At 43.9% G+C, this 24,123-nt stretch overlaps 1 protein-coding gene across 1 annotated transcript in view; it reads left to right on the plus strand.

Moving 5' to 3' along the window:
- The window catches only part of sgcd (sarcoglycan, delta (dystrophin-associated glycoprotein)), a 151,866-nt gene that overhangs the window by 62,108 nt on the left and 65,635 nt on the right, over positions 1-24,123 (plus strand). The window contains exons 3-4 of the mRNA XM_069666933.1: positions 12,352-12,453; positions 23,321-23,408. Of these exons, the coding sequence (XP_069523034.1) occupies positions 12,352-12,453; positions 23,321-23,408 (190 nt within the window). The remainder of the gene's footprint in view (positions 1-12,351; positions 12,454-23,320; positions 23,409-24,123) is intronic.

Genomic DNA, 24,123 nt, shown 5'->3' on the forward strand with positions numbered 1-24,123 from the left:
ACTTTGTAACATTTGTGTCTTTGATTCGGACCAAACAAACGGACTTTAGGTGTGAATGCGAAGATCGAGATCATCTAAATGCAGTATAATTCAAATGGTTTGATAGTTGAATGTTGGCTCTTGTTCAGACCATCATTTAAACGCTCTGTGTGCAGGGGTGGACAGTAACAAAGTACATTTTTTGAGTATCTGTACTTTACTTGAGTATTATTTTTTTGGGGAAACTTTTACATTTACAAGACGGTGCTTTTGACTCCACTACATTTCAATGAATGTTCTCGTTACTCGCTCCTTCAGCCCTGAAGTCAGCTGATGAATCTTCTTTTCTTTTCTAAAATCCAACAAAGACAACAAACTGTGTTTTGTGTAGTTCTGCGTGTGGTTTGTCAAAGTGGCGTTGCCGTACGTACCTCGCGCGTCTCCATGGTTGAACACAGAGCAAACGTCACTCAGATCAGGCGGTTGATGATACGGCAGAGAAGGATGACGATGCACCACCCGAGCACCCATGGCCATAATGTTTTCTCCCTGTGTAAAGCCCGGCTGACATTTCCCCTGGTCATCAGGTATTTTTGGTTGTGTAATGAGGGTGTGTACTTTGTCCACCACTGTCTGTGTGTCTGTGAATGCAGCGCCGTTAATGGCACCTCGTGTACAGCCCGGAGTCCTTGCCGTGTATCTTTATCCAGCACTCTGAGCCTGCAGGCTTGTGTATTCACCCGTCAATCACTGCCGGTGTGAAGACCTTGATGCCGCGCTGCCTCCGGCCTCTGAAGGCCACTGCAGCCGTCCCAGATGAAGATGGAGTTAATGGGAAATCTATCGGCCTGTGACTCCGACATGTAGCAGCCGCAGGCACGGCGAGGCGAGATGGAGTCTCTGAAAGGACTCCACGCTGTAACCTACTGCTGTTTTCAATCACTAATGAGGTGAACATAAAAGGTTTAGAGCCTTAACTGTATATTTATGTAGTATACAAGGGGGCAGAGAGACAAAGCCCCCAGGTAAGACCCATCACCTGGACAGAAGAGAGTTTGTTAGGAGCCATGATAGCAGATCTATCTTTAAACACACAGATCTAGCTGTGTGGTCTAATGCTAAGATTCCTCCTCATAACAACTCAAAGATATGTGACTGACAACTGTACGACTGCATCGTTGGTTAGATACACACATGCAGCTGGAGGCGTCAGACCGTTGGCTTTGTGGAATAGCAAACATACTCTGAAAGCTTCACATGCGATCACACCACAATGGTTTTAAGAAGCTCGCTTCTCTCCTACATGCAGCCAGCCTGTTTTAAAATGATACCATGGAGTGCTTTGTGGAACTGCTTAGGTTCTGAAGGCGGAGGCTTAAAGTGGACGTAATTCCCAAACAGACAGAAAAATATGGCCTTTCAAACACAAACTCTCTCACCACTCGTCCCCCTTCTTCTCTCTCAGCCTCTAATTCAGTCTCTCACACTTAATTCTCCTCCCACCTTGTATTTTCTGCCTCCTCTCCCTCTCTTGACTTCACTTGGAGTCTTCATTGCCTCATTTACACTCCAGCGCGTCGTCGTCTCATTTTCTCTTTACCCTTATCTTGCTCCCTGTGTTTAACTATCTATTTCACTCACTCTTATCGCTCTCTGACTTTATCAATACCCCCTCCTGCTCTCCTTTCTTTCATCTTTCATTCTCTCTGCTCCAAAAGCCTCCCCCTCCCCCATCTGCATTGCCATCCCGTTGATGGATGATGTGTTGCTGCTTTGAGGCCCTCAATCAGAGGCGCGGGGGCTTCGCTGTGGAGAGCAATCTCAAAGCCAATTCCACTGATAGCTATCGCGGGGTGTTGCAACATGACGCTGCAGCTATCACCTGTGGAAGAGCTGCTGCTCCAGGTGCTGCTGCGCTCACCCTGTGGGACAGAAGGGAAAACTTTTTCTGTTGTTATCGCACAGATCAATTGAAAAAATGTATTAGCTTGGAGTTCGGCCATGTTGGCGCCTGCCTGGCAGCCACGCCGGGCCAACACAGGCTGATTGAAAGAGCGCTCGGCGTTGCAGGGTTGGAGAGGGAATGGATTGCAGGAGACGCTTTGTTGCTGCTCAATGGGCCTCGTTTTACTCTCCGAGTGCTTCCTGGCAAAAGGACTCGCAGGTGGCCACAGCAGCCTTTCATGCATTCATCTGTGATTGGAAACGCTGAAGTAGGTTTCGCCTGTAAATGAGCGAATAAAGGAGGGAGCAGCTTCTCCCGGGTCGTCGTGTGTTTACCTGATGCTAACGCAGGGCTCTCCATTATTTGCTGACATGCGCTGCAGGACGCGTGTTTAAGCTGCCTCCAGGGTGAGATTTACACAGGCTGTTATTTAAATCTGGTAATCCGCAATGCTACATTATATACAATTCCTTTTTTCTTGTTTGTAATGTTGGCACGGCGTCTGACTCGCTGTCACAGAAGAACAAATTGAATCGCCCCACAAAGAAGGATGTAGGATGCGGCACAGACTGGTCCCAGAATCTGGTTGCAGAGAGTCCACAACAACTTACAGTTCAGGTTTTAAGGGGACATTCCCTGTTCTTACTGCTTACTGAGAGTGGAACTAATTCATGAAAGCCTTTATGTGTCCATCGCTGTCTCACAGGTCAGGGGCCAGATTGTCTAAAGTCTCATTTCAAAGGCTCCTTTAAACGCAGCCTGAATCTGTCACACTCAACCGGTGTGTCTTTGCAGCCGTCAGTGTCCAACAGTCAATCTGATGAAGCAAATACTGCATCTTTCATCTCTTCTGTACGGTGGCGCTGAAAGCTCAACGCACGGCAACACATGCAAATACACAAAACACACGCAAATCAAGAAAACATGAATACAGAAACGCTGCAAACACAAACACGTGTTTTGTGTGTTTGCATGTGATTTCTTAAGTTGCTGTGCGTTGACCTTTTAGGGCTGCCGTACTTCTGTGCATTGGTTATCGTCAACAGATCCACGAGCAACTTGAGAAGCAGAAATGGAAATTAGAGACACGACTGGATCGTTATCTGCCCTCATATGCAGATGTTTGTTTGTATAGCCGATGGGTTCCATTATTCAATTCCTTGCAGACACATTTAGCCTCTCTTGCTCTCAGCACAGACTGTTTCCCTGCATACAATGCAGCTAAATTAGCTACCTTTAACAAATGCCTAATCATAACCACATTAATTATGTATAAAGCATGAAGTGCCGACAATGTTGACCCATGTTTGTTTAGAAGAACCCTCTTCAAGCTGTTTAATGAAAAAAGTTTTCCTGGATGAAAAAACTTCAGCACAGTTGAAAACAGCCTTTGGCGACATTTCTTCTATTGTCGGCACATTTTGCAGTTTGTGTTTCTTTCATTCTTCCTGCAGATGAACGCCCAAACACCTTGAACCCAGCACATCTAGTTGTGCGGAGGAGTGTGCAGGCATAGCTCTAACCTTTGAACATGCAGAAGTGTGATTGTGTGTGCAGCATGCAAAGAGTCTGACTTGTAATATTTTCCCCAGAGCTCTGAGACGTCTATATTTGCTTTAGCCCCGGGTGGTGGCTTGATGCATATCGATGCAGACGCTCAATAATAGGCCGAGAGCTCTGCATTATTGACAGGAGCGACTCCGAGCCTGCCGAGGACGTCGACTTCAGAAAGGAGACAGAGGGAGAGGGAAGCAAGAGAGAGATGGAACAGATAAAGGAACAGTGATGCATACAGACAGAGGGCAGATATGAACAAAAAGATCCAGTGTTACATCACTCCTTATATTTGCTCTGCAGACCCCCCTCAGTCTGCTGCAGCACACCCAGCTGGGCTAAATAAATCCACAGAATAACAGAGGGAACTGAAGGCACAAGCGTTATTTACAAGACAGATGTTTTGTTCTGCACTCACACACCCCGAAACAGCCAGGTAAACAGAGCAGGCAGCTACTCAAACACACACACACACACACACACACACACACACACACACACACACACAGGCACACGCTGCATCCACAATCAGTCCAAGCAGCACACACACAAACACAATAAATTCTCAATAACTATCAAGCTAACAGAGCGGTGACAGTGCAGGCAATGCAGGTTTGAGTGTAGATCAATTTAGTCCTTGTTGCAGCAAATGTGTGTGTGTTTGGAGAGAGAGAGAGAGAGGGAGAGAGGGATTAAGGTGGGGAGAGAAGGGGCGAGGGAGAACTGGGGTATATGTGCGATGAATTATGTCCAAATCTCTCACAGTTTCAGACAAGCAAAGGGAGAAAACAACTCAAAGAGTCGAGCACAACCGACATCCCTCACTGCAGCGATCATCACACCCGACAGTTCAAACAACACAAAGTGCTGGACGTCATATAACTCAAAGCTGTGTTGTATTGGAGCTCACAGGGTCATGCAGCTAACATGGGAAGCTAAACACCGAGCATTCAGGTTAAAGGCGACTACGGCCCCGCTGAAAATACGATCAAAACTGGTTCAAAAGTGTTTTTTCAACAACTATTATAGCGGCTAAAACGATTATATAAGTGAGCCGTGCATCCTGAGCTGGATTCAATCTCACAACGGCGGCGTTCAAGCCGAGGCACTCCACCCCGTCAGCTATGGGTTCACATGTTTCCGTCAGGTATTAATGAACCACGTCAGCATCCAGAGGTCGTTCTGCCTTCATAGAGCTGCACAACCGAAGTATCTGGGCATGCTCAGTCTTCAAAACTGCTTCCTTTACGACGTCTCTGAACCTTCGTGTTAACATCACACAGCCCTTAAAGCGCCGTGTTTATGATTTCTGTATGAAAAATAAAACATGTTGCAATGACGTCTTTGTGTAGACGGGATTTAACCACCGCTGCAAAATGATTTGGGAGAAATGCCGCACCAATCATCACCTCCGTCACCCTTTCAATGATCAAAATTATGAAACAAAAACTGTGTTTCTGACACGTTGATGTCGCAAACGTATTTTAGCTGGTTAAAAAAGGTTGATGTGAGGTTTTTAGACGTTCAGACCTGATTTCAACCAAACTTCAACAGCTGGTGCTCACTGAGTACATTTAGCAGCAGCTTGCTCGTTGTTCAGCCACATTCATGTTCTCACAGTGATTTAAGTTTGCACTTTGTGTAGCAAACTGTAGAATACTAAATATTTTATGCTTTACTCTTTTAGTTGTAATCAGATAATACAGATAAACAAGATTTAACTGCAGTTTCTTCTTTGGGAAAAGCCCCGATGTGGTCGTTTCATCTCAGACAGGTTTAGCTCTCAGCTGTTCTTGTAGGCCAGATTGTTGGATCACAATATCAGGTGATAATTGTTTTGAATGTGAATCAGATGGCAGTTATTTAAAGGTATTCATTTGCTTTTTGTTCACAAACGTTGATGTAATGTGTTGTCAGGCTAACGGAGTAATCCTGTCACGGTTTAATGTTCAAACAAAAAATGTGAGGGACCCAGATGCAGACTTGAGATATAAAGTTGAATAAACTAAAGGCAGAACAGCAAAGGTTTACTGAGTAAGTGTCCAGGTAAAATAAATCCAAAGGGACAAAAACGAACAGGTGAAAATCTCAGGGAGCCACAAGGAAACGACGATTTACCAGCACAGGGACATGGAAGACAAAGACTTAATACACTGCCTGATTAGTCTCAACTCCCCACAGGTGTGACAATCAAGGGAGCAGGTGAAAACAATCAGGGCAGAAAAACACACAAAGGCAGGAAGTGGATCAACAAGAGAGACAAGGTGACAGTAAAACAGGAAATGATGAAACACAAATGAAAAACTAAATCATGACAAGAAGACAAATGAAATGATAAGAACTCATGACAAATCTTGTTTGATGCAATGCTGGACTAGTGAAGTTATTGGTAGAGTTATTTCAAAGTGGCTCACTGACATCGTGAAAGGAAATCTTCATAAAACCTGCCAAAAATAGCCTGATGGAGAGAGGTGGAAGGATGGATAAAGGGAACGATAGAAAGCTAAACAGAGGGAGAGAGAAGTAGGGTAAAATTTCGAGGGAGGGAAAAATGAGAGAAGTCCGTCAGAGCTGAGACAGAAACGAGGCGAGAGTGTTTTCCAACTGACAAATAGATGATCAGCAAGGGGAGCGATCAAGGTGAGGGTTTTAAAGGGATGAAAGGCAGCAGGTGAGGAAAAGCAAAGGAGGAGGGGGTGAAGAGGAGGAGACGACAGCAGAGGAGAGGGTAGAGCCGAGGTAAGGAGGCACACCTGAGTGTTCGGAGGTGTCGGTCCTGGTAAGAGCGCTGCTGAATTATTCATGTCTGCTCGCCTCGCCTCGCCTGGCTGTGCCGGCTGCAGCGCGCTGCTCGCTGCAGAGAATCAAAAGAGAAAAGGCATTTTGTCCAGAAAAGAAGCTGCAAACTGTGCAGCTGTGCTCAGCGGCTTCAGTCAGGTCTAATTGCAGTTTTTCAGAGAGATGAAAAGATTGTGATTTGTGTGACGGATGCAGACGGACTAACAAAAGGAAGCACGTTCTTGCACCAGCAGTTATTATCTCACATTCTTAGTTTTATTGTTTCCATGTTGTTTTCACTTTTGTCGCCCATCAGTGGATTATTTCCTTTCCTTTTGTTTCACTGAATAATTCCAAAGATGTGAAGACGTCTAATATGAAATGGATGATGAGTTTCACTGTCTCTTTGTCTCATTGTCACTGGTCCTGTCATCACTGCATGTGGTGTCTGGAGGATGACTGAGACAAACAATCTGCTTCTCTCTGCTCCGTCTCTGCTGGTGACTCATTCAAACCCGGGCTGGGAGCAATCCACACGAACACCCCCAACGCCGCCGCTCATTCACAACTCTCTGTATCGTTTGCTCTTTCGTTGGCAGCAAATTGAGACGTCAGACACGTATAAGTCATCTTCCTTTTGACAGTTGTACACCAGAACTGTAGACTTGCTGCTAGTTAACATCGTTCACTAAGGATATCTATCACACATTCGTAAGGCTGCACACTTTTTTTCTTTGGTTTGAGTACTCTTCTTTAAATTAAAGATAATAAATTAACGATAATTAACTGGTAAATACAGCAAATAAAGCAGTTTCATGTTAAAAGTCTGACACACAGGTCATCAGAAGGGGCCGTGAGCTCAGGTAGCGCTAACAATGTTAGCTCGATGTTTCTAGGTTAAGATCTCGTACGTCTATTGTTCACAAGGTTTTTAGTGGGAGCTGTATCACCCACACAGGTTTCCTTCTCTCTAGAACAAAATGAACCAGTAAAAATCTTGTATAAAGCAGTTGTAAAGGAAAAATCAGTCTCTGCATCTGTTGGGCTGTGAGCTGAGCTGAGCTGTAACAACAGGAAGAAAGTCGTGCTAATGAGAACTCGGCAAGCTCTCTTGTAGTTGCTGTCAGGTTTGCAAAAGTTTCACATAGTTTTATGTATACAAAAATTCCTTTTGGTTTTCTATTGCCACCGTAGTCGCACCCCGACTGTCCCTGTTTCTCTGTCCATGGTGCTGAAACTGTTCAACGTTTCTTCCGTCCGTCTTTTTCGCTTCTTAAAATTTAAATATATATACCGGCACACTTACATCAAATGAGATGAAATGCATCAAATGCTGCACTTACAATCTTCACCCAAGTATCATTAACCGAACCTGGTCTCACAAAATTACATGAAATGACCACGACTTCTTATCACCGATTCCCGTTTAAGATGTTGGTGTATTTGTGATATTGTAACTAAGAGATTATTTTGGTTTGTAGTTCTTCTCGTTTGTAAATTCTAAAAAGATATATTTATTAATTATAGCAAATAACTAGTACAGACAAACTTCTAATTACACTGCTCTGAAATTATATATGTTAGGAAAAAGTATGAATGTAAGTTTATTTCTGGTCATTTAGCCAAAATAGTTAAATGCTCAAAGTCCACACAAAACACCCACAATGCCTTTCGGTAGCCGCCGGTAGCCTCAGTATTAAGATATACTTAATAAATGAAGATAGATCCAGTCTAATCAAGATAAAAATAACGAAGAAAAAAACGATTTGCCACCGCCCGCTGTGTGACGTTGTTAAACCAGGGGAAATGGATCCTCGTCGACTTTACATTGCCGTTGTTTTCGTGCTAATTTTAACACATTACCAGCACAGAATTTGGTGTAAAGAAGTCGTGGTCATTTCACATAATTTTGTGAGACCAGGTTGCATTTACTATTTCCTACTGCCTCTGAATGCAGCTTTGCGGAGCTCAAAGTGTCGGCCTCTGTGCAGGTAGAACGTTACGAGAAATTCAAATTAAGTTGAGGCAGAGGAAACGGTTTCACATGTACCCGAACTACACCGATTTATTAAACCTCGTATAAGGTTTTATATCAGGAATGGTTGATTCCTGTCAGTGACACTCTTCCACACGTGCTGCTGTCAGTTATTTCTTTACAACTCATAAGAAGGTTTCAATTTTGTCTCTCTACAGGCAAGAATCTGGTGATATACATACCAGGAAATAAAACTTACCATAAAATATACATTGATATATTTAAACACAAAGTCGTTTTTTAAATAAACTAGTTAAAACTAAATATTGTGATGCTCAAATGTATTGATATTTTCTTCCACCCAAAATTTCAAGTGTCCACATGAGCTGTATTTCTGAAGTTCAGTTCTCTGTATTTGTGTCTCACGATTTATCTCCATGGAGTAAAGGTGTGTGAACGCAGAGTCACAGATAACGTTGCTTTCTAGCTATTGTGCTTTCTCAGCGATACCCAGACTAAGATATAAACCAGCCAGCGGGAGGGTTCTCTGAGTTTGTGCTGTACATTTCTCTAAAGAGGGCCCACATGAATCTGTGGCTATCTCTGATACATATCAATAAGTCTGTGAGGACCTGCATTTATTCAGTTCAGAACCTCCGAGCAGAGGAAAATGTATGTCTCCTTTCTTACAGTTGATTTGCGTCATCAAAGAGTCGGAAACTGAGTTTAAATAACGTCTGCCGGCCGTCTCCAACAGGCCTGCTGATTTCCACCTGGGGATAATTCACAATCCCAACACGTCCACGACTCAGCCCCCTGCTGCCTCCACAGTGCCAGAATTTTAATACGTTCTACACAGTGGGGGGAAGGATTACATGGAGGAGGCTTGAAAACAGTCCTTGGTTACTTTGGGATTTCGAGGGGTCTTGATCTCCATTTGCTCGTCAGAACCTGAGGGATCAAACGCAGCGGGAAGACAAAAAAAGAGTATTAATAGAAGAAGATCACATGAGCAGATAGCTGCTTTTTTCTTCGTCTTCTATCACTCTGACGTCTCTTATCTTTAAAACAATCCAGCGGCTGTTTTAAATCATATATATAATGGCTGCGAGGAAAGTGAAGGGTCAGCCCAGCCTGTCGTTTTTGAATCAAAGCAGCCCCCGAGCCAATCCCCTCCTATCTCTGCTGGTTAATATCATCCGACGGTAAACGTCCTGGTGTACAGCTGCTGTAATAGCTTCAACTGACTGGCAAGTTGCTGAACTGCATTCTCTCCTTTTTTGAAAGATTTATTTAAGAAACGAGCAACAGAAATCAGTTTCCACAGAAGAAGAGATACCTCTGTTTGTTGAGGTAAAATGAAGCGTGTGCTGATGGAGCTAGCATTCTGTGACTTTCCTCGCCTGGGGCGGGGGCTGCTGCTGTAATTTTCTTTGCCTGCTGCCACCTTAAAGTACTCCCCTTGATTTACCAAACGCAGCATGCAGGATTTGGTGTGTTTAAATGAGCTCCGCTCCCAGAGAGAGACGCTGAATTTATCCTTTGGGTCCCTGTCGGAAAAAGTAAACAAGACCAACGAGGAAATATAAAAGTGTTGACTTATTGAATTAGTGAAGGATGCAGTTTTAACTCCGTCCCAACACATTTCTTGTTAAAGTTATAATTATGTTTTTTTTTCAAAGGTTTGAGACACAGAATTAAGGTCAGTCGAGCAAAGTTACTACTTAAATGGACGATGTGAAGTTGTGTGAAGTGGCACATTAAACCACTAAGTAGATCTTAGCAGCGTCTCCACAGTATCAACTCAAAGTATGTATTAGTGTCTTTTTTCTTTCCTCACCTTGTCCCCATGTGGCCTAAATGTTACAAAACATGTTATAATTTCTTCCGTAGATTGCTTGCAACGATTGCAAGGTAATTCTTTGGAGCAAATGCAGAAATTAAAGTCCGTCCACTGAAAGTGTTTTTTCTCACTGACGGAGCTTACAGAAAGATCCCGACAGAGAACGAGCTTTTTGTTAAAGAGGAAGAGAAACAGCCGCCGCAATGCTTTTCCCACAGACTCCTTTGATGGAAACAATGAGAACTGGTCTACCTCTGCCTGTTTGGTTATTTTGTTTGTGTAATCGTGTGACTTCTGTGTTTTTAAATGGAGATTATTTTGGATTCAACACGATATTTGGGTTAAAGACAAACAATCAAGACAGCAGCGGACAAGAAACTTGCACGGTAGAAGTCTGTTTCTGTCAATGGAGTCTGCGCGGTGACTTAAACATGAGATCGAACAACTTGTTTTGGTTTCCCAAAAAATCATCTTCCTCTATAGCAAAGAAAAGATACTACGTCACTGATCCCCAGGGGAGGAATTTGGATGTTGCAGCAGTACAAGTAAATACAGTATAAAAATAAGAATAGATAAAATCAGTCAAAATACTCGGAGGTATATGCAGCTGTTATACAAGTGGGAGTAAGTGTTTACGATATGGTACGCTATAAGGTGCAGTATAAAAGTCGCAAATAAATACAGTGCGTAAGTAATATAACAGTAAAAATTGCAATTATATAGTATAATATAATCTGGCTGCACGGTGGTGCAGTGGTTAGTGCTGTTGGTCACAGCTGGAAGGTCACTGGTTCAAACCGGTTTGGACAAAGCTGGCCTTTCTGTGGGGAGTCTGCATGTTCTCCCCGTGCATGCGTGGGTTCTCTCCGGCTTCCTCCCACAGTCCAAAGACATGCTCGTTAAATTCACTGGTGACTCTAAATAGCCTGCAGTTGTGAGTGCGAAACTTTGTCTGTCTTTGTGTGTCATCCCTGTGATTGACAGGGGACCTGTCCTGGGTGTAACCACGCCTTTCACCCAATGACAGCTGGGATAGGCTCCAGCCCCCCGCGACCCTGAACAGGATAAGCGGTATAGCTAATGGATGGATGAATGGATTATAGTAGTGTAGGAGGTCAGGCCTAAAAAGGTCCATCTAGCAAAGATAATCTGAGCCTGAGCCACATGTCGTGGCCCGTTTTAGTGGACGGACTTTGTTGTGTATCTGTCAAACATGTTAGACACAATTTAGCATCCTTTCTTTCCGTTGTAAATCACATCTTCTCTTGTGTTTGTCAACAGCAGACAGTGAGCCTAGCTTCTTTTTATGTATGCAATGTGTGCGCCATGTTTGCCAATGTTTGCAAACTCACCATCAGTGCATTAACACAGATTAACAGAGATTACAGCATCAGATCAGCTGGGGAGACGGTATAATGAGTGAATATGGTGTGTGTACAGTCTTCAGTTTGGTAATCTGTGAGTGTGAACAAAATAACATATTTCCACCAACACACCATGTGTCGTATTAAGTTTAATTTCTCCCCACACAGCCATCTTCCCAAACAGATAAATAGCAGGTGTTTGTTATCAAACTGCAGATGTCATGAAATAAAATGGCAGGTGTTGAGTTCAGGCAGCACTTCCTGTTCATGGCTCGGCACCATTTTGGAAGGAAACATGGAGGGAAGAGTCTTGGTTTGCCCACAAGTGAAACAGACGTTCCTCTCTGTGACATCACAACTGTCTTCAATAATGAGCCTACCGTTTTTAGATTTAGTAGATTTGAGTTGTAGCCACCTTCCGTCTTGTCGATTTTTGTTGTTGGGCGGTCATAAATGCTTACATTTTATATTATCAGAAGTTTGTAGTCCCGGCTCATAAAACAATACTTTTAATTTTTTTTGTGACATGAACATTGTCAAACACCAGTAGGGGGTGCTCTCCCCACCACCCAACAGGAAGCAGCTAACCAGGTTAACAGTAAAGATGGAGGGGAACACTCGCTTCCTGTCAGGACAAGGTGTAAGTGCAGCGGTGGTAAGCTCGGTTAAAGGTATGAAGGTGGGAGAAGTAATTGCCTCACTAGTGACCCGACGGCTGTTGATGCTTACTCATCTAACACAACCTCAGTCACAGCTGTCGTCAGAAGCCACTTTTGTTTCTTCTCCAGTGTTTTGTTCTTGTAAATGTCCACCAGGAGCATGATGGGAAATAATCTCAGCAGGAATAATGACCACCTTCAGTGATTTGGATGACAATATGAACTAATTGTGTCTTTGTGTTTGTTCCTCACAGGACGGCATGGGCAAGCTCAGAATAACAGAGAAGGGCCTGAAACTGGAAGGGGAGTCTGAGTTCCTCCAACCCCTCTATGCCAAAGAAATCCAATCCAAACCAGTGAGTCCCTCGCAGACAGACACACACACATGCTGCTATTTTAACTCACATTACAGTTTATCTTTAGAAGGTAGAGAGGTAGTGTTTAAATGGTGTAAATTGTTGCTATGCAGGATCTCCCTGTCACTTCAGTGAGCCAAAACTGCTTGTTGGGTTTCCACCCGTGTTTGGTGTCAGTGTAAAGGCTACACATGCTAACACTGTTCTTTCTGTAAGGACTGCTGCATTTTACTTGACTTGCTCAGACTGAAAGTTTAAGCGACACACAGTTACTCAATAATCAGCGTGATTTAAATAAGCACTATCTCACATATGTTAGCTTAACTTTAAAAAGCAGCTAACACACACAGGAGTCGACCCTGCTGGCTGAAAGTCCCGTATTTGTTGACCCCTCCATCACCCTCGACTGTCACCCAAAGCAGCCTTCGACAGCACATCCAAACATCAAACTGGAGGAGGCTGTCCAGACATTTTGCCAGAGGGGGACGTCGATGGTCACATATCGAGTCCTAGGGCCGGTGACCAAGCTGCTGCTTTCGAGCCGGGAGCGCTGACAGACAGGCCAGAGGTGCAAAACAAACACTCAGCAGAGTAACAAGGAATGACAACGCTTATGTTGACGGGGTGGGAAGTTATGAAGTGTTTAGCGACTTGAGTGTGACAGTGTGAACTCCTGTCCATCTTGCGGAGTAGAAACAACCCTGCTGGGACTCATAGGGGAAGTATCAAACTACCAGTGCTTCCATGTGTCTGAATGTTGCTCTGATAAAGCTTAAACCCTGTTTGTCATTGTGGAAGGAAAGGCACCACACGTCACACTCTCACAGGGGTGAAAACCATCCATCCCTTTTCCTGCCAAACATTTGGATCAGGTTTTAGTAGCAGCAGACCAAGCTGAGCATCCTGAGTGTTCGTTTCTCTTTTCTCTCCTCCTGGAGGATCCAGAACAATCCCAGGTGAGGCAGGATATGTAGTCTGTCTGGTGAGCTGTGGTTCTGCAATTGTGTCTCCTCTAAGAAAAACCTCCACAGGGAGCCGTCCTTCCGAGCAGGAGCAGCAGTTGAAGTTCAATCTTCCCCCTGATGTCCCGCCAACAAGTCAATTTAGCAACTTTTCACCATCATCCTGTTTTTGGTCATTACCCAGAGACTGTGACTGTAAAGCTGGAATCTACAGTGACCAATAAATCCAGAGCGAAGGCAGGTACTTTGGGATGAACCCCGTCTATGTGACTGTTACCTGATGAGGCTTTTAAAATCCTTTAGTCATGCAGGTTTTAACCTCAGAGCAGCCGGGAGCTGTTCTGGTATTTATTATGGTTTATGAAGGAGCTTAAGGCCTCTAGTCACATTTACAAGTCACTCCAAGTCACATCACGGCAACAAATGTGATGTCAAAACAAGAGATGTGACATTATAAGAAGAAGACATGGTGTGTTGTGTCATTTTCAGACCACAACACCACACGATACCCAAACAATGTCACTTCATACCAAGGAGAAACAACAGTGTGTCGTGTAATAAGAAGACATTTCTATCTGCTTACATCAAATGTGACCAACTGAAGGAAAGCAAAGACATGAGCTGCTGTACAATAAACAGTACTCCCTACCCTTCCCGTTAACTAACACTGACAAGATCATTCAGAGCAACCTGCTGTACACTAACAAAGACATCACCTCTTATACCTGTGATAAAAGATTTAAAGGAGCAATATGTAGCATTGACAGCTAGCGTCTAAAAAGGGTAATGCAGTCCAAACTCAAAATATTGAGGGTGTCGTCTCCCCCCGCCTCCTCCTCTCCAGATTTAAATGTTAGCCTTTCCTGCTTCAGCGTTCCGACCGTGGTCGGGAAGCACAGGGGAGATTTCTCGGTCTGCCCCAGGGCCCAAGCTGCCGCTAGCTTCTGGGCTAACTCCCGTCACTTTACACACACAGCAGCGAGCAGGAAGCGAGACACGGGAGCACGGATCAGTCTTGAGGAGTACGTGGCTTTAATACACACACAGCCCTATTGTGCAGTCGTTCTGTTATTTTCAGTTACCGATAACACACTCCTTGAGGACATTAAACCTACTCGAGCACAAGACGGACAAGGAGTCCTGTGTGCCAATTCGTTTCATATCTGGCATCCCGGGGTGACGAAACGGGCAGTGGGCGGGATCACGCAGGCCAAAACATGTTCCGCGGACGTTCCGCACCGGAATGAAGACATCAGGTGGAGAACAATATATATTTCAACTCATATTTCCTTCATCGCTGATGACGTATCATGGCCATCCTGAGGCACGATATGTGTATAACATGCCAAATAACGTGATTTGATTGATTAACAAGATGTTTGGTGATTACACAGGTGATAATAATGTAATATTGTATCTATAATATGCATGATGCACAAAATTGATGACAAGTCTTGTGCACCACTTTTATCACCATTCACTTCTAATACAAAACAAGCACACTGACTGATGGGTAATCCTGGAAATCGACTCTCAGCAAATCAATGAACCATTTTCAGTTGTTGCCTACACACTTCACAGTTCCTCTTTCAATGGAGCATCGTTTGCTTCCTCGTAAATAACAGCGTGTAGTTCACTTCTTATATCACGCCTTACTGACGCTATCTCAGGTCACGTCAAGACAAACCAAACAAGACGAGGCATGATGTGCTCTGATGCCAGCTGCCAGGGTTGTGTTGTCGTGACATGATGTGAAAAGATGAGTTCAAATCCTGTCGTTGTGTAAGAATAAGACGGCGTGTTGAAAAACATGTTAGAACACATGTTCTGTTCTGTCCTGAGATGACGCTGTGTCATCTCAGGTCAGACTGACTCTGATTATGTCAGGAGGTGTCGTGCCATGTCATAAAAAGACAAGAAGAAGAGACGCGACATCGTGACAGGCACCACGTGACTCCAACACTGCACCTGTTCCAGGTGGTCTCTGTGAGGAGACGCGTGCAGCAGCTCTGGCTGGCAGAGCTAGCAGCATGTTTGTCCAGTGTTCTGCACAGAGCCACAGCTTCAGCGTCAGTTTCCTTTGGCCGATTCAAATGCAGAGCGTGTCTGAGGTCCCCCGGTGCGTTCTGCTTACACAATTAACATTCTGACGCGCTTCCTGCTGTCCTCACAACCACAGGAGGAGAGTCCAAGCCCAGAGATGTGGGAGAAACCGAGAGATTGGCACGGCAGAGTGATACGCACTCTGTCCCTCTGTCTGTTCTGGTCTGGCAGTAAAAATAGCGTAATGGACGTATGGCCTGCTAATGCAAGGGAGCAGCGTGCTTCATCTCTGCCCTCTAGGAGCTTACGTAAGCTGGGAGGAGGAGGGATGGAGACGGGAGAGCAGAAAGGAGGAGCAGAGTAGAGAAACAGGAAGAAGAAGAAGAAGAAGTCTTAATGGAGACAGAAACAGGGAGACAGATGGAGGAGGACTGAATTAGAATGAGAGAGAAGGGAAGCCAGCGAGTGTGTTTTGACAGGCGGTGACGCGCAGGAGGCAGCCAAGTTCAACACTGACTCAAACAAGCACAACATGTTCGCAGCGTGATATTATGGCACGGTGAAATATTCACATTAAATGAAGTCCCACATTCACCGCACAGCACAAGAAGCAGCTATGAATGACTAAACATCTGTTTGGCACGACGTATAGGCAGCTTGTGTTGGTGAAAGCCAACCTATAAACATGTTTCACTGACATGTTCAAACAGACTGATATAGCTGTGACATTCAGCATGTTAAGGGAGGTAGGAGGCTGTCCTTGTCCTCTTGGATCATTTGATACAAATACTCGATGGCACTCAACAAGTATCAGGACTCTTTTTACTGCTGTAAAATATTTTCCAGATAACACTTACAAAAAAGGGACGGACGGTTGGGAGATGAACAGGTTAAGAATATTAACACATAGGAGCTAAGAGGAGAGACAGGATACACCAGAGCAAAGGAGAACTAAACAGAAGAGAGGGAAAGGTGGTAGATACAGCACAGGAAGTGAGAGGAATATCAACAAGTTAATAAGACAATAGGTCAATCCAGGAGAGGATAGAGACACAGATGAATGATAAAAAAATCTCAAACAAAGGAAGGCCCATATTTCCCAATGCTTCCTGCACCGTCTCTTTCCTATTTAGTCTCCTCACCGTGTCTCTTCTGTCTGTTGCCTTCTGTTTTTTTGCCCTCAATCGTTCCCTGAGTTTGGCTCGGTTCAGTCCGAGTTTACAGAGATGTTGTTAGGCAATAGTACTCCACCTCACTACAATATAGTAGTAACACATGTAGCATTTAGGATACTTTGGATATCAAGTTTTGCTGCTAAGCTTGGGAGAGCTTGAAAGACAAGTCGTGATCTGCGATGAACGTGCACACACGTATTTTCAAGTCACACACACGGTCAGTCATTGATGCCGGTACGTCAGCTGTGGTTGTTGCTCCCGGTAATCGTGTTGTGTGTTGGAGAGCGCGAACAGCTGCTTTATGAGCGGGGTCGGATTTGTGACGTGGTGGCACTTTTTTTACCGCTAGTTGCATATATTAGCTTTCTCGCACACAAAGTGCAGAAGCAAGCACCTGCTTCTCTTAACTTCTTGCACCAGCTATCAAAAGGCTTACCGTCTTTCCCTATTTCTTCTATCCACGCCCAGCGCCGTTTATTTTTTAATCCTTTATCAATAAGGAGGGCATCTTCCCCAGGCTTCATGAATTTACTCTCCATCCTACTCTCCTACGTGACGTCTCCGCTCAGGCATGTATGCAGCATAGAACTCGGCTGAAGCACATTTTTCAAAGACCCGCCCCATTCTACTTCTGATTGGCTAATAATGTTAGCTTGAGAGAGGGAGAGTTGTGTTCCTCTCCTATCATTGGCAGACGAATCATGAACTCGAAAGTGATATCAAGACGTTTTTCTTCAAATAAAGGACAATTTTTTTTTTCGCAGCCAAACGCTGCACGCCGGAAATCCGGCACGGTGCCGGAATACTTTAAGCCCTGACAGATTCATGGAGCAGCCACAATCTACCAGCAGCTTATATAGTGCAAAGTTATACATATTAATCCAGGACATTATCACTCCCAACTTGTCAAATATGGCAGGGTGGTTAGTGGCCGTAAGCTTCCAAAATAACCCTCTAAGTTCCCCTGTAGCTGATTTCTTTCCTCAACCTTGTTGGTTTGATGTCCTGCTGAAGTCATGTGACGTCATATTTAGAGCGCTGAAAGTCCCCTTTGGTGGCGATCTGAAGCCATGCGGTCAAAAAACACCAGCTTTCATCCCGAGGTTCATTATGTGTAATAAAAACGTTACATAACATGTTCTTCTAAAGTTACTTAATCCATGTTAATTACATTAACACATATACAATAGTTATGTAAGCAGCCGTTAGGAGCTTTCATTTGAATGGATTTTAAGCGTCCTCTGTGGACAAAGCGTTACCTCTTATCTCTCTGCTGCTCCTGTCCCGTACCTGCCAGGAAGCTCTCCTCCTGCTTCCTTATAATTGGCTCATGAAGTACTCACTGAAATATTGCTGGGAAACATGTAAACAAAGGCTCTTTTAGTCAGTGTGCAGTAAATAGCTCCATCAAAGCCGGCCAATAAACACTTTGAAATATTACATTTTCTTGCTAATGGTCTGGTTTGCTTTTGTTGCCTGTGTCGGGGCCTGAATAATTAACTGACTCTGTTTAAGAAGTAGTTAAAACCTCCTCACACTTTGTTTATATCTTTTTCACTGTCTTTAGTGGCTTAACATCACCAAACTGACAGTTTCACAACAAACAAGGTGTTAAGTAGGGATGCACGATATTGGATTTTCTGTCGATATCCGATATGTCGATATTTTCCAACCCTTTTTGCTGATTTCAACACCGATATATTAGGCACATTTTTTTCCACCTAACTGCAGAGAATCATCGAGTCTCCCCTGCAGTGGAATTGATATCATGCCTACTCTTCCACTGGCAGATTAAACTGTGAATGAATGAGATGTGGCCCCTCCTCGCGTGACCGATGCTGTCCGCTTCGGAAACTTTGAAAAACTGCCGCATCGCTGACATCTTGCACCAGACAGTTTTTCGTCAGTTTTTCAGGGAATCATCGAGCATTTAGTCAGAATTAAAGCGTTGTTTTATCAGCGGAAAACAACGGCAGAAAAATGACATATCTGTCGATCTATCTGCAGATACTGATAATGCGCCGATAATATCGTGCATCCGTAGTGTCAATCATTGATGCGTGTCTCTTGAAATAAAGCTTCCCTACAAACCTTACTTACCTATTACCGCTTACTTTATGGATTTATGTGATTGTGATGTGTATTTAGCAGATTTTACATATTTATTATTGCTCACTTTATCATGGAGCCCTGCACGTTAAAAACGACTCTAAAAGGGTACCTAGATCATCATATTTTGAAGCGTAGGGTCACTGACGAGGCTGCTGCATCTGATGAGTTGAGAGTGAGAATGTGTTGATCGGTTACATCGCCTATATGACATGACATTACTCAACTCACTGAGGTTTAACTCAACTACAGAGTCTGTTGCAGCATTTGGACCATCTCTGCCTCCAGAAAATGTTTCTATAACCAACTGAGATCCCAGTCTCTCTCCTAGACTCTCTCCCTGGCTCTCCTCTTTTATTCCTCCCCCCTCCTCCTCCTCAGTGTGAGAGGCCTCCTGCTGGGAGTGATATGGTGTGTTGCATTAGTAACGATGAGCAGAGGGAGGAGGTGTGGATCAGAGGCTACACACAACAACAAACTGAGCACATGTACTGCACACAAACAGCCTCAGAGGACTGCTGCAGTATCCTCTCTCAGGCTTTTCAACACGCCGGAGCAGGGGCAGTGTGGAGAGATGGAATGATAAACCGGCTGCTGTAACACATCCCCGACTGTAGCTCCAACCTGAGGAGAAAAATAACATTTTAAATATTACCTGAGCTAAGACGGACCACATTTCAACTGTTTTTAATCAGGCTGGAAAAACCTCAGGTCGTTAAATCTCAGCAAAATGATAAGATTTAAGATTTTATAAAAGTGATTTCAATTAAAAAATCAAAGGCAAACGAAATGTCTCATGGAATTTTTTTATGTAATACAAATAACTTATTTCTAATTAGAGCTTGAGATCTCACCAGGAGCCAATTGCAACTGAAGAAACAACATATAAAAATAGGGGCTCAGGTGCTCAAACAATCACCAAACTTTGCAAGACTTAAAAGAGGAAATTGAAACTGGAAAAAAATGTCTGTTTCTTGCTTTTCTTGGTCATACTGCAATAGACTCTTCATAGGAGTTTAATGTGGCACCATCATACTTGTCTGAGTTGTTGCACCATCATGCTCCAGTCAGAGCACTGAGGTCAATGCACCGGATGCTCTTGGATGCTCCGATATCCAGGCTCAAGACCAGAGGAGGCGGAGCCTTCGCAGAGGCTGCCCCTAACCTGTGGAACAGTCTACCTGTAAATATCAGACCTGCCCGGACTCTTGAAAGTTTTAAATCCTTGTTTAAGACCTGCCTCTTTGTGTTGGTTTTTAATTCCAGTTGAGCTCGACATGTTATTATGTTGTTACTCTTATTTATTGTGTTTTTATTGTTCATTTTACATATGTTGGTTCTTTTATTTGATATTGCTTTTAAGCCTGTATAGCACTTTGGTCAACCGTGGTTGTTAAATATGCTTTATTCATATACTTTGACTTGACTTGACAAATCAAATCCAACTCAGACCTGGTCAGCATTTAGAAATGACCTAATGTGATTTACTTGAACAACGTTGCGGTTGCCGAGTTCTTGAAACAGGAAGGAAGTGACATTTAACTTCTTCCCACAGTTTCCAAAAGGAATGAATCCTGGCTCGAACTTTATTGTTCTGAGAATGTTACGTGCAATGTTTTTAATAGCAGGAGAACGTTCTCTGAAAACATATTCAGAACGTTGCAGTGAGAATGTTCAAATCACATTTCAGGAACGTTTAATAAATCACGTTCTGATAGTTCAGGCCGAACTAACATCCTGAAAAGATCCTCAGAATGTTGCAGTGAGCATGTTTTACCTTTGTTTTTATGTAACGTAGAGTGAATGTTTTATAAAAGGCGTTCTGACATCCCAGGCCTCAATAACATCCTGAACATATCTGCAGAACGTTAAAGTTTTAACGTTACAAGAACTGTATTTAAAATGATAAACATCCTTAAAGCGTTCTTTGAATATAAGATCACAATGTTTTCTTTCAAACGTAATTAGAACTTGTAGGTAATGGGAACGTTCCCTGCTGGCCTGGATGGTTGAATGCATGGCAAGTACAGTATGCGCGGCCCCTTAAAAGCTGCTTGCAACTTTTCCCTCCACATGTCAATGCTGCAAATTTGCAGTAAACAAATTCAAGTTTTCTGTCAGAGCAGACCCTCATCATGAGGAGGACGGGGAGGTGGAGGAGAGGTTTGCAGTGAAAGACGTCAGGTTAGGTGGGTGAAGGAATGGACTGACTGATATTGGTCCATGTGGAGCCACTCAGTAACCATGTAACAGGTCATGAGAGCTGATACATTGTTATTGACTCTTCAGGACATCGAGGCGCTGCCTCAAACTAAACCCCCTTTCAAATGTATATTTGGGTGTTGCAGGAAAAGTTTTGATATGGCACTGGAGGATATAAATCTACTGGAACCATTAATCTTTTGAAAAGGCTCATAAAAGTTGAATCCAGAACTCAAAGACCGAGAGAGAGAAAAGTTCCTACATACTGATGTCAAACAGCAGGAAAGGGCCAGAAACAGGGAGGCAGATCAAACTGCCTGCCTGAGACTCATCTGTGAAGGGGTCAGGGAGCAGGTTAAGCAGTCAGGCAGGCAGAACAAAGGCTGGAGCTAAGAGAGATCATAAGGCAGGGAATGGGACGGTATATACTGTAAGGCTTTACGATTTAGTTGGCTGACGTGATGCGGAACCAAGAAGTGTTTTACAGAGAGCTGCTCAGAGTTTTAAATCACCCATCATACATGTACTGTAGGGTTAATTGGAAAAGAGTGTTTTGGCAGTTCACCAGTGTGAGGAGGAGTCACTGCCCCAGTTTGATACAGCTGGCATCTTTTGCATTCAATGGACTCCCCAATCGTTGGTCATTACAAAGAATGCAGGAGGGACTTTAACAATGGCCTCACTTTTGAAGCGAAGAAGCTACATCCACTTCTGAGATGGAGTTTATGGTTTGCTGTTAGAAACAAAGAATGCACAGTACCGGTACCTCAAAAGACCTGGAGCACTTGTCAAACCTGACATGCTCAAATGACCCCACAGTTAACGTGAATGTAATCATCATCACCTCTCTGCTGTCTGTGTACCAACTCTGCCCCCACCTCCTGTTAGTCTAACATCCAGTGACACCACACTGTCATTGTTATAACTTCCTGCTTGCATATCATCCATTCTGTGTATTGACTGTGGGAACTTCAATAAGTTTGGCGAGAGCCATAATGTTATCAGTAATATACACACAAGGCAGATCCCCTCCACGGCTGCAGCGCGGCACAATGGTCAGGCCGTTATCTCTAATTAAGAAGTTGACTGAGGCATGAAGATTAGTCGGGCACAGACGGAGCAGAGTGTCCGACGTGATCAGCATTACAGAGGTGCAAGGCACTCTGGGAAATGGAAGTTATCAAACTAAACAGGAGGCTGAAGTCTCTGCGCTCGGACAGCTCTGGTGTTTGTCTTTGAGCGTATAAAGGTATACATTTGTGTGCGTGTTGTTGTGAGTCTGAGCTCTTCAGCTGTTTTATTATCACTGTGCAGCTGGCTCAGCTTATATAGGCTCCACCCACGAGTCAGCAAAGCTTCCTGTTATTCAGGTGATCAGGCAGAACCAGGAAGGACGTCAAATAAACAATCACAGTAGACGACCATCAGGTAGCAGCATCGTGATTTACAGCAGGGCTTTTAGCTAAATGCTAGTTTCCTTACGAGGGACTTTCATTGTAATACTTCTGTGTGGCGTACATTAGGGCAGGACGACCACTACCGTCAATCCCAAAAAGAAGTCCACCCTACCCAACACTGCAGTGTACAAAACAACTAAAGGGGTAGGCCCAAAGGAAGAATTTGGATTGATCCTATAGAGACAATCAAAGGCTGGGTCACATTGCAATAATCTCATTTTAATCCTGTTATCAAATGTAACTTTCATGCACGGTGGTCCATAGACAGATTATATCTTACCCAACAAACTGCCGTTCATGCGCATGCTGTGTCTCGCGTCCATGTCGCGTTGGTTTTTGGGGCTGTGCGTGGGTGGTGCGTTGGGGAGACGCAGGGAGCGCGTGGTGGCCGTCGCACGGTTAAAAGCAGGTATATCTGCCTTTACTGTGCTTATCACTGTCCAGAGTACCGATTGTATTTACTGATCACGATCTCCTGATCGCTCATGCCGTATCATGATTTGATATTTTGTGTTTTGTCTTGTTCATTTAGTTTTTTCTTTGTTCTGTTTCTTGTCTCGAGCTCTGTTAAATGTCCTGTCGACTTGTACTGTTCATTTCTGTATCTATGGATCCCCTCGAAAGCGAGACGACACATCTCTAATAAAGAATTTCCAACATGACAGGGATTTTTCAAAAAACATTTAGACTTTTTGTGAGGTTCTTTTGCCAAACGTATCTTTACTTTAGAAGTGACAGTGACGATGTGAAGTTTTGAAGGTCAATTATGTCTACGAGGATCTTTACAAGTACAGAACAGACAAAAGCACAAATCCATTCATCCATACAGGTGTTTTCTTCTCCTATTACTACTCCTCCTTATTCTGCTGTAGCCATCACAGCACAAACTAAACAGATAACCTCTCCCCTCTCTCTGCAGGGTCGCCCGCTGCTCCTGCAATCGTCCAGAAACGTGTCGGTCAATATCGTCAACAGCAACAACCAGCTGCTCACACAACTTGTTACAGGTAAGACTCAGGCAGGAGAAGCACACGCTGCTTTCATGTAGTGTACTGATGTTTTCTTTTGATACGTTGTATGCTTTCATTTTCATCAAACACATCAAACCTGACGACATCGGCTGCAACAGATGCACCGCATGAAGAAATGCTATGTTCCACAACTCCCACAAAACTGTTACTGAAAGTACGCCTGGCAAATTTCACATTTTCACAGGATTTCTTTTGGAATGTTTTATTTTTAGACTTAAAAGGAGACTTAAAAGGAATGTTGGGACCACTGAACGAAGACTAGAGGAAGTTTTTTACCATCAGTTTGAATATTCTTCCTGTGACTTTTTGGGGAGTCCAGATTCTCAGCTTGGAAGTCATTCCCTGTTTTCCAAGATTGAACATTAGCACATCATAAATCCTTCCTCCGTTCCCTGTAACTGTGCCAGCAGACGCCTCAGTCGCTCCACAATAACTCTGTGATCACACTTTCTTCCTTACATCCCCCCATTCTCCGCCTGTCACACTCTAATAGAGTTGGCAGTCTTCAGTGAATAGAAATCACTTTGTGTAAACATGCACGGGAAGTGTCTCTCACGTTGGAAAGTGCACTGACATCTGCCTCCTGGGTCTGAGGAGGAGGAGAATGAAGTCTATGTTTCACTTGGATGACTAAGCGTTGTTCGCGTTCGGGGAGGAACTTCACATCCCAGATGGAGACTGACAGAATCAA

Source organism: Semicossyphus pulcher, unplaced genomic scaffold (assembly GCF_022749685.1).
Source record: "Semicossyphus pulcher isolate SPU_LCO1_2020_fin unplaced genomic scaffold, fSemPul1.0.p SCAF_10, whole genome shotgun sequence".
Lineage (NCBI taxonomy): Eukaryota > Metazoa > Chordata > Actinopteri > Labriformes > Labridae > Semicossyphus > Semicossyphus pulcher.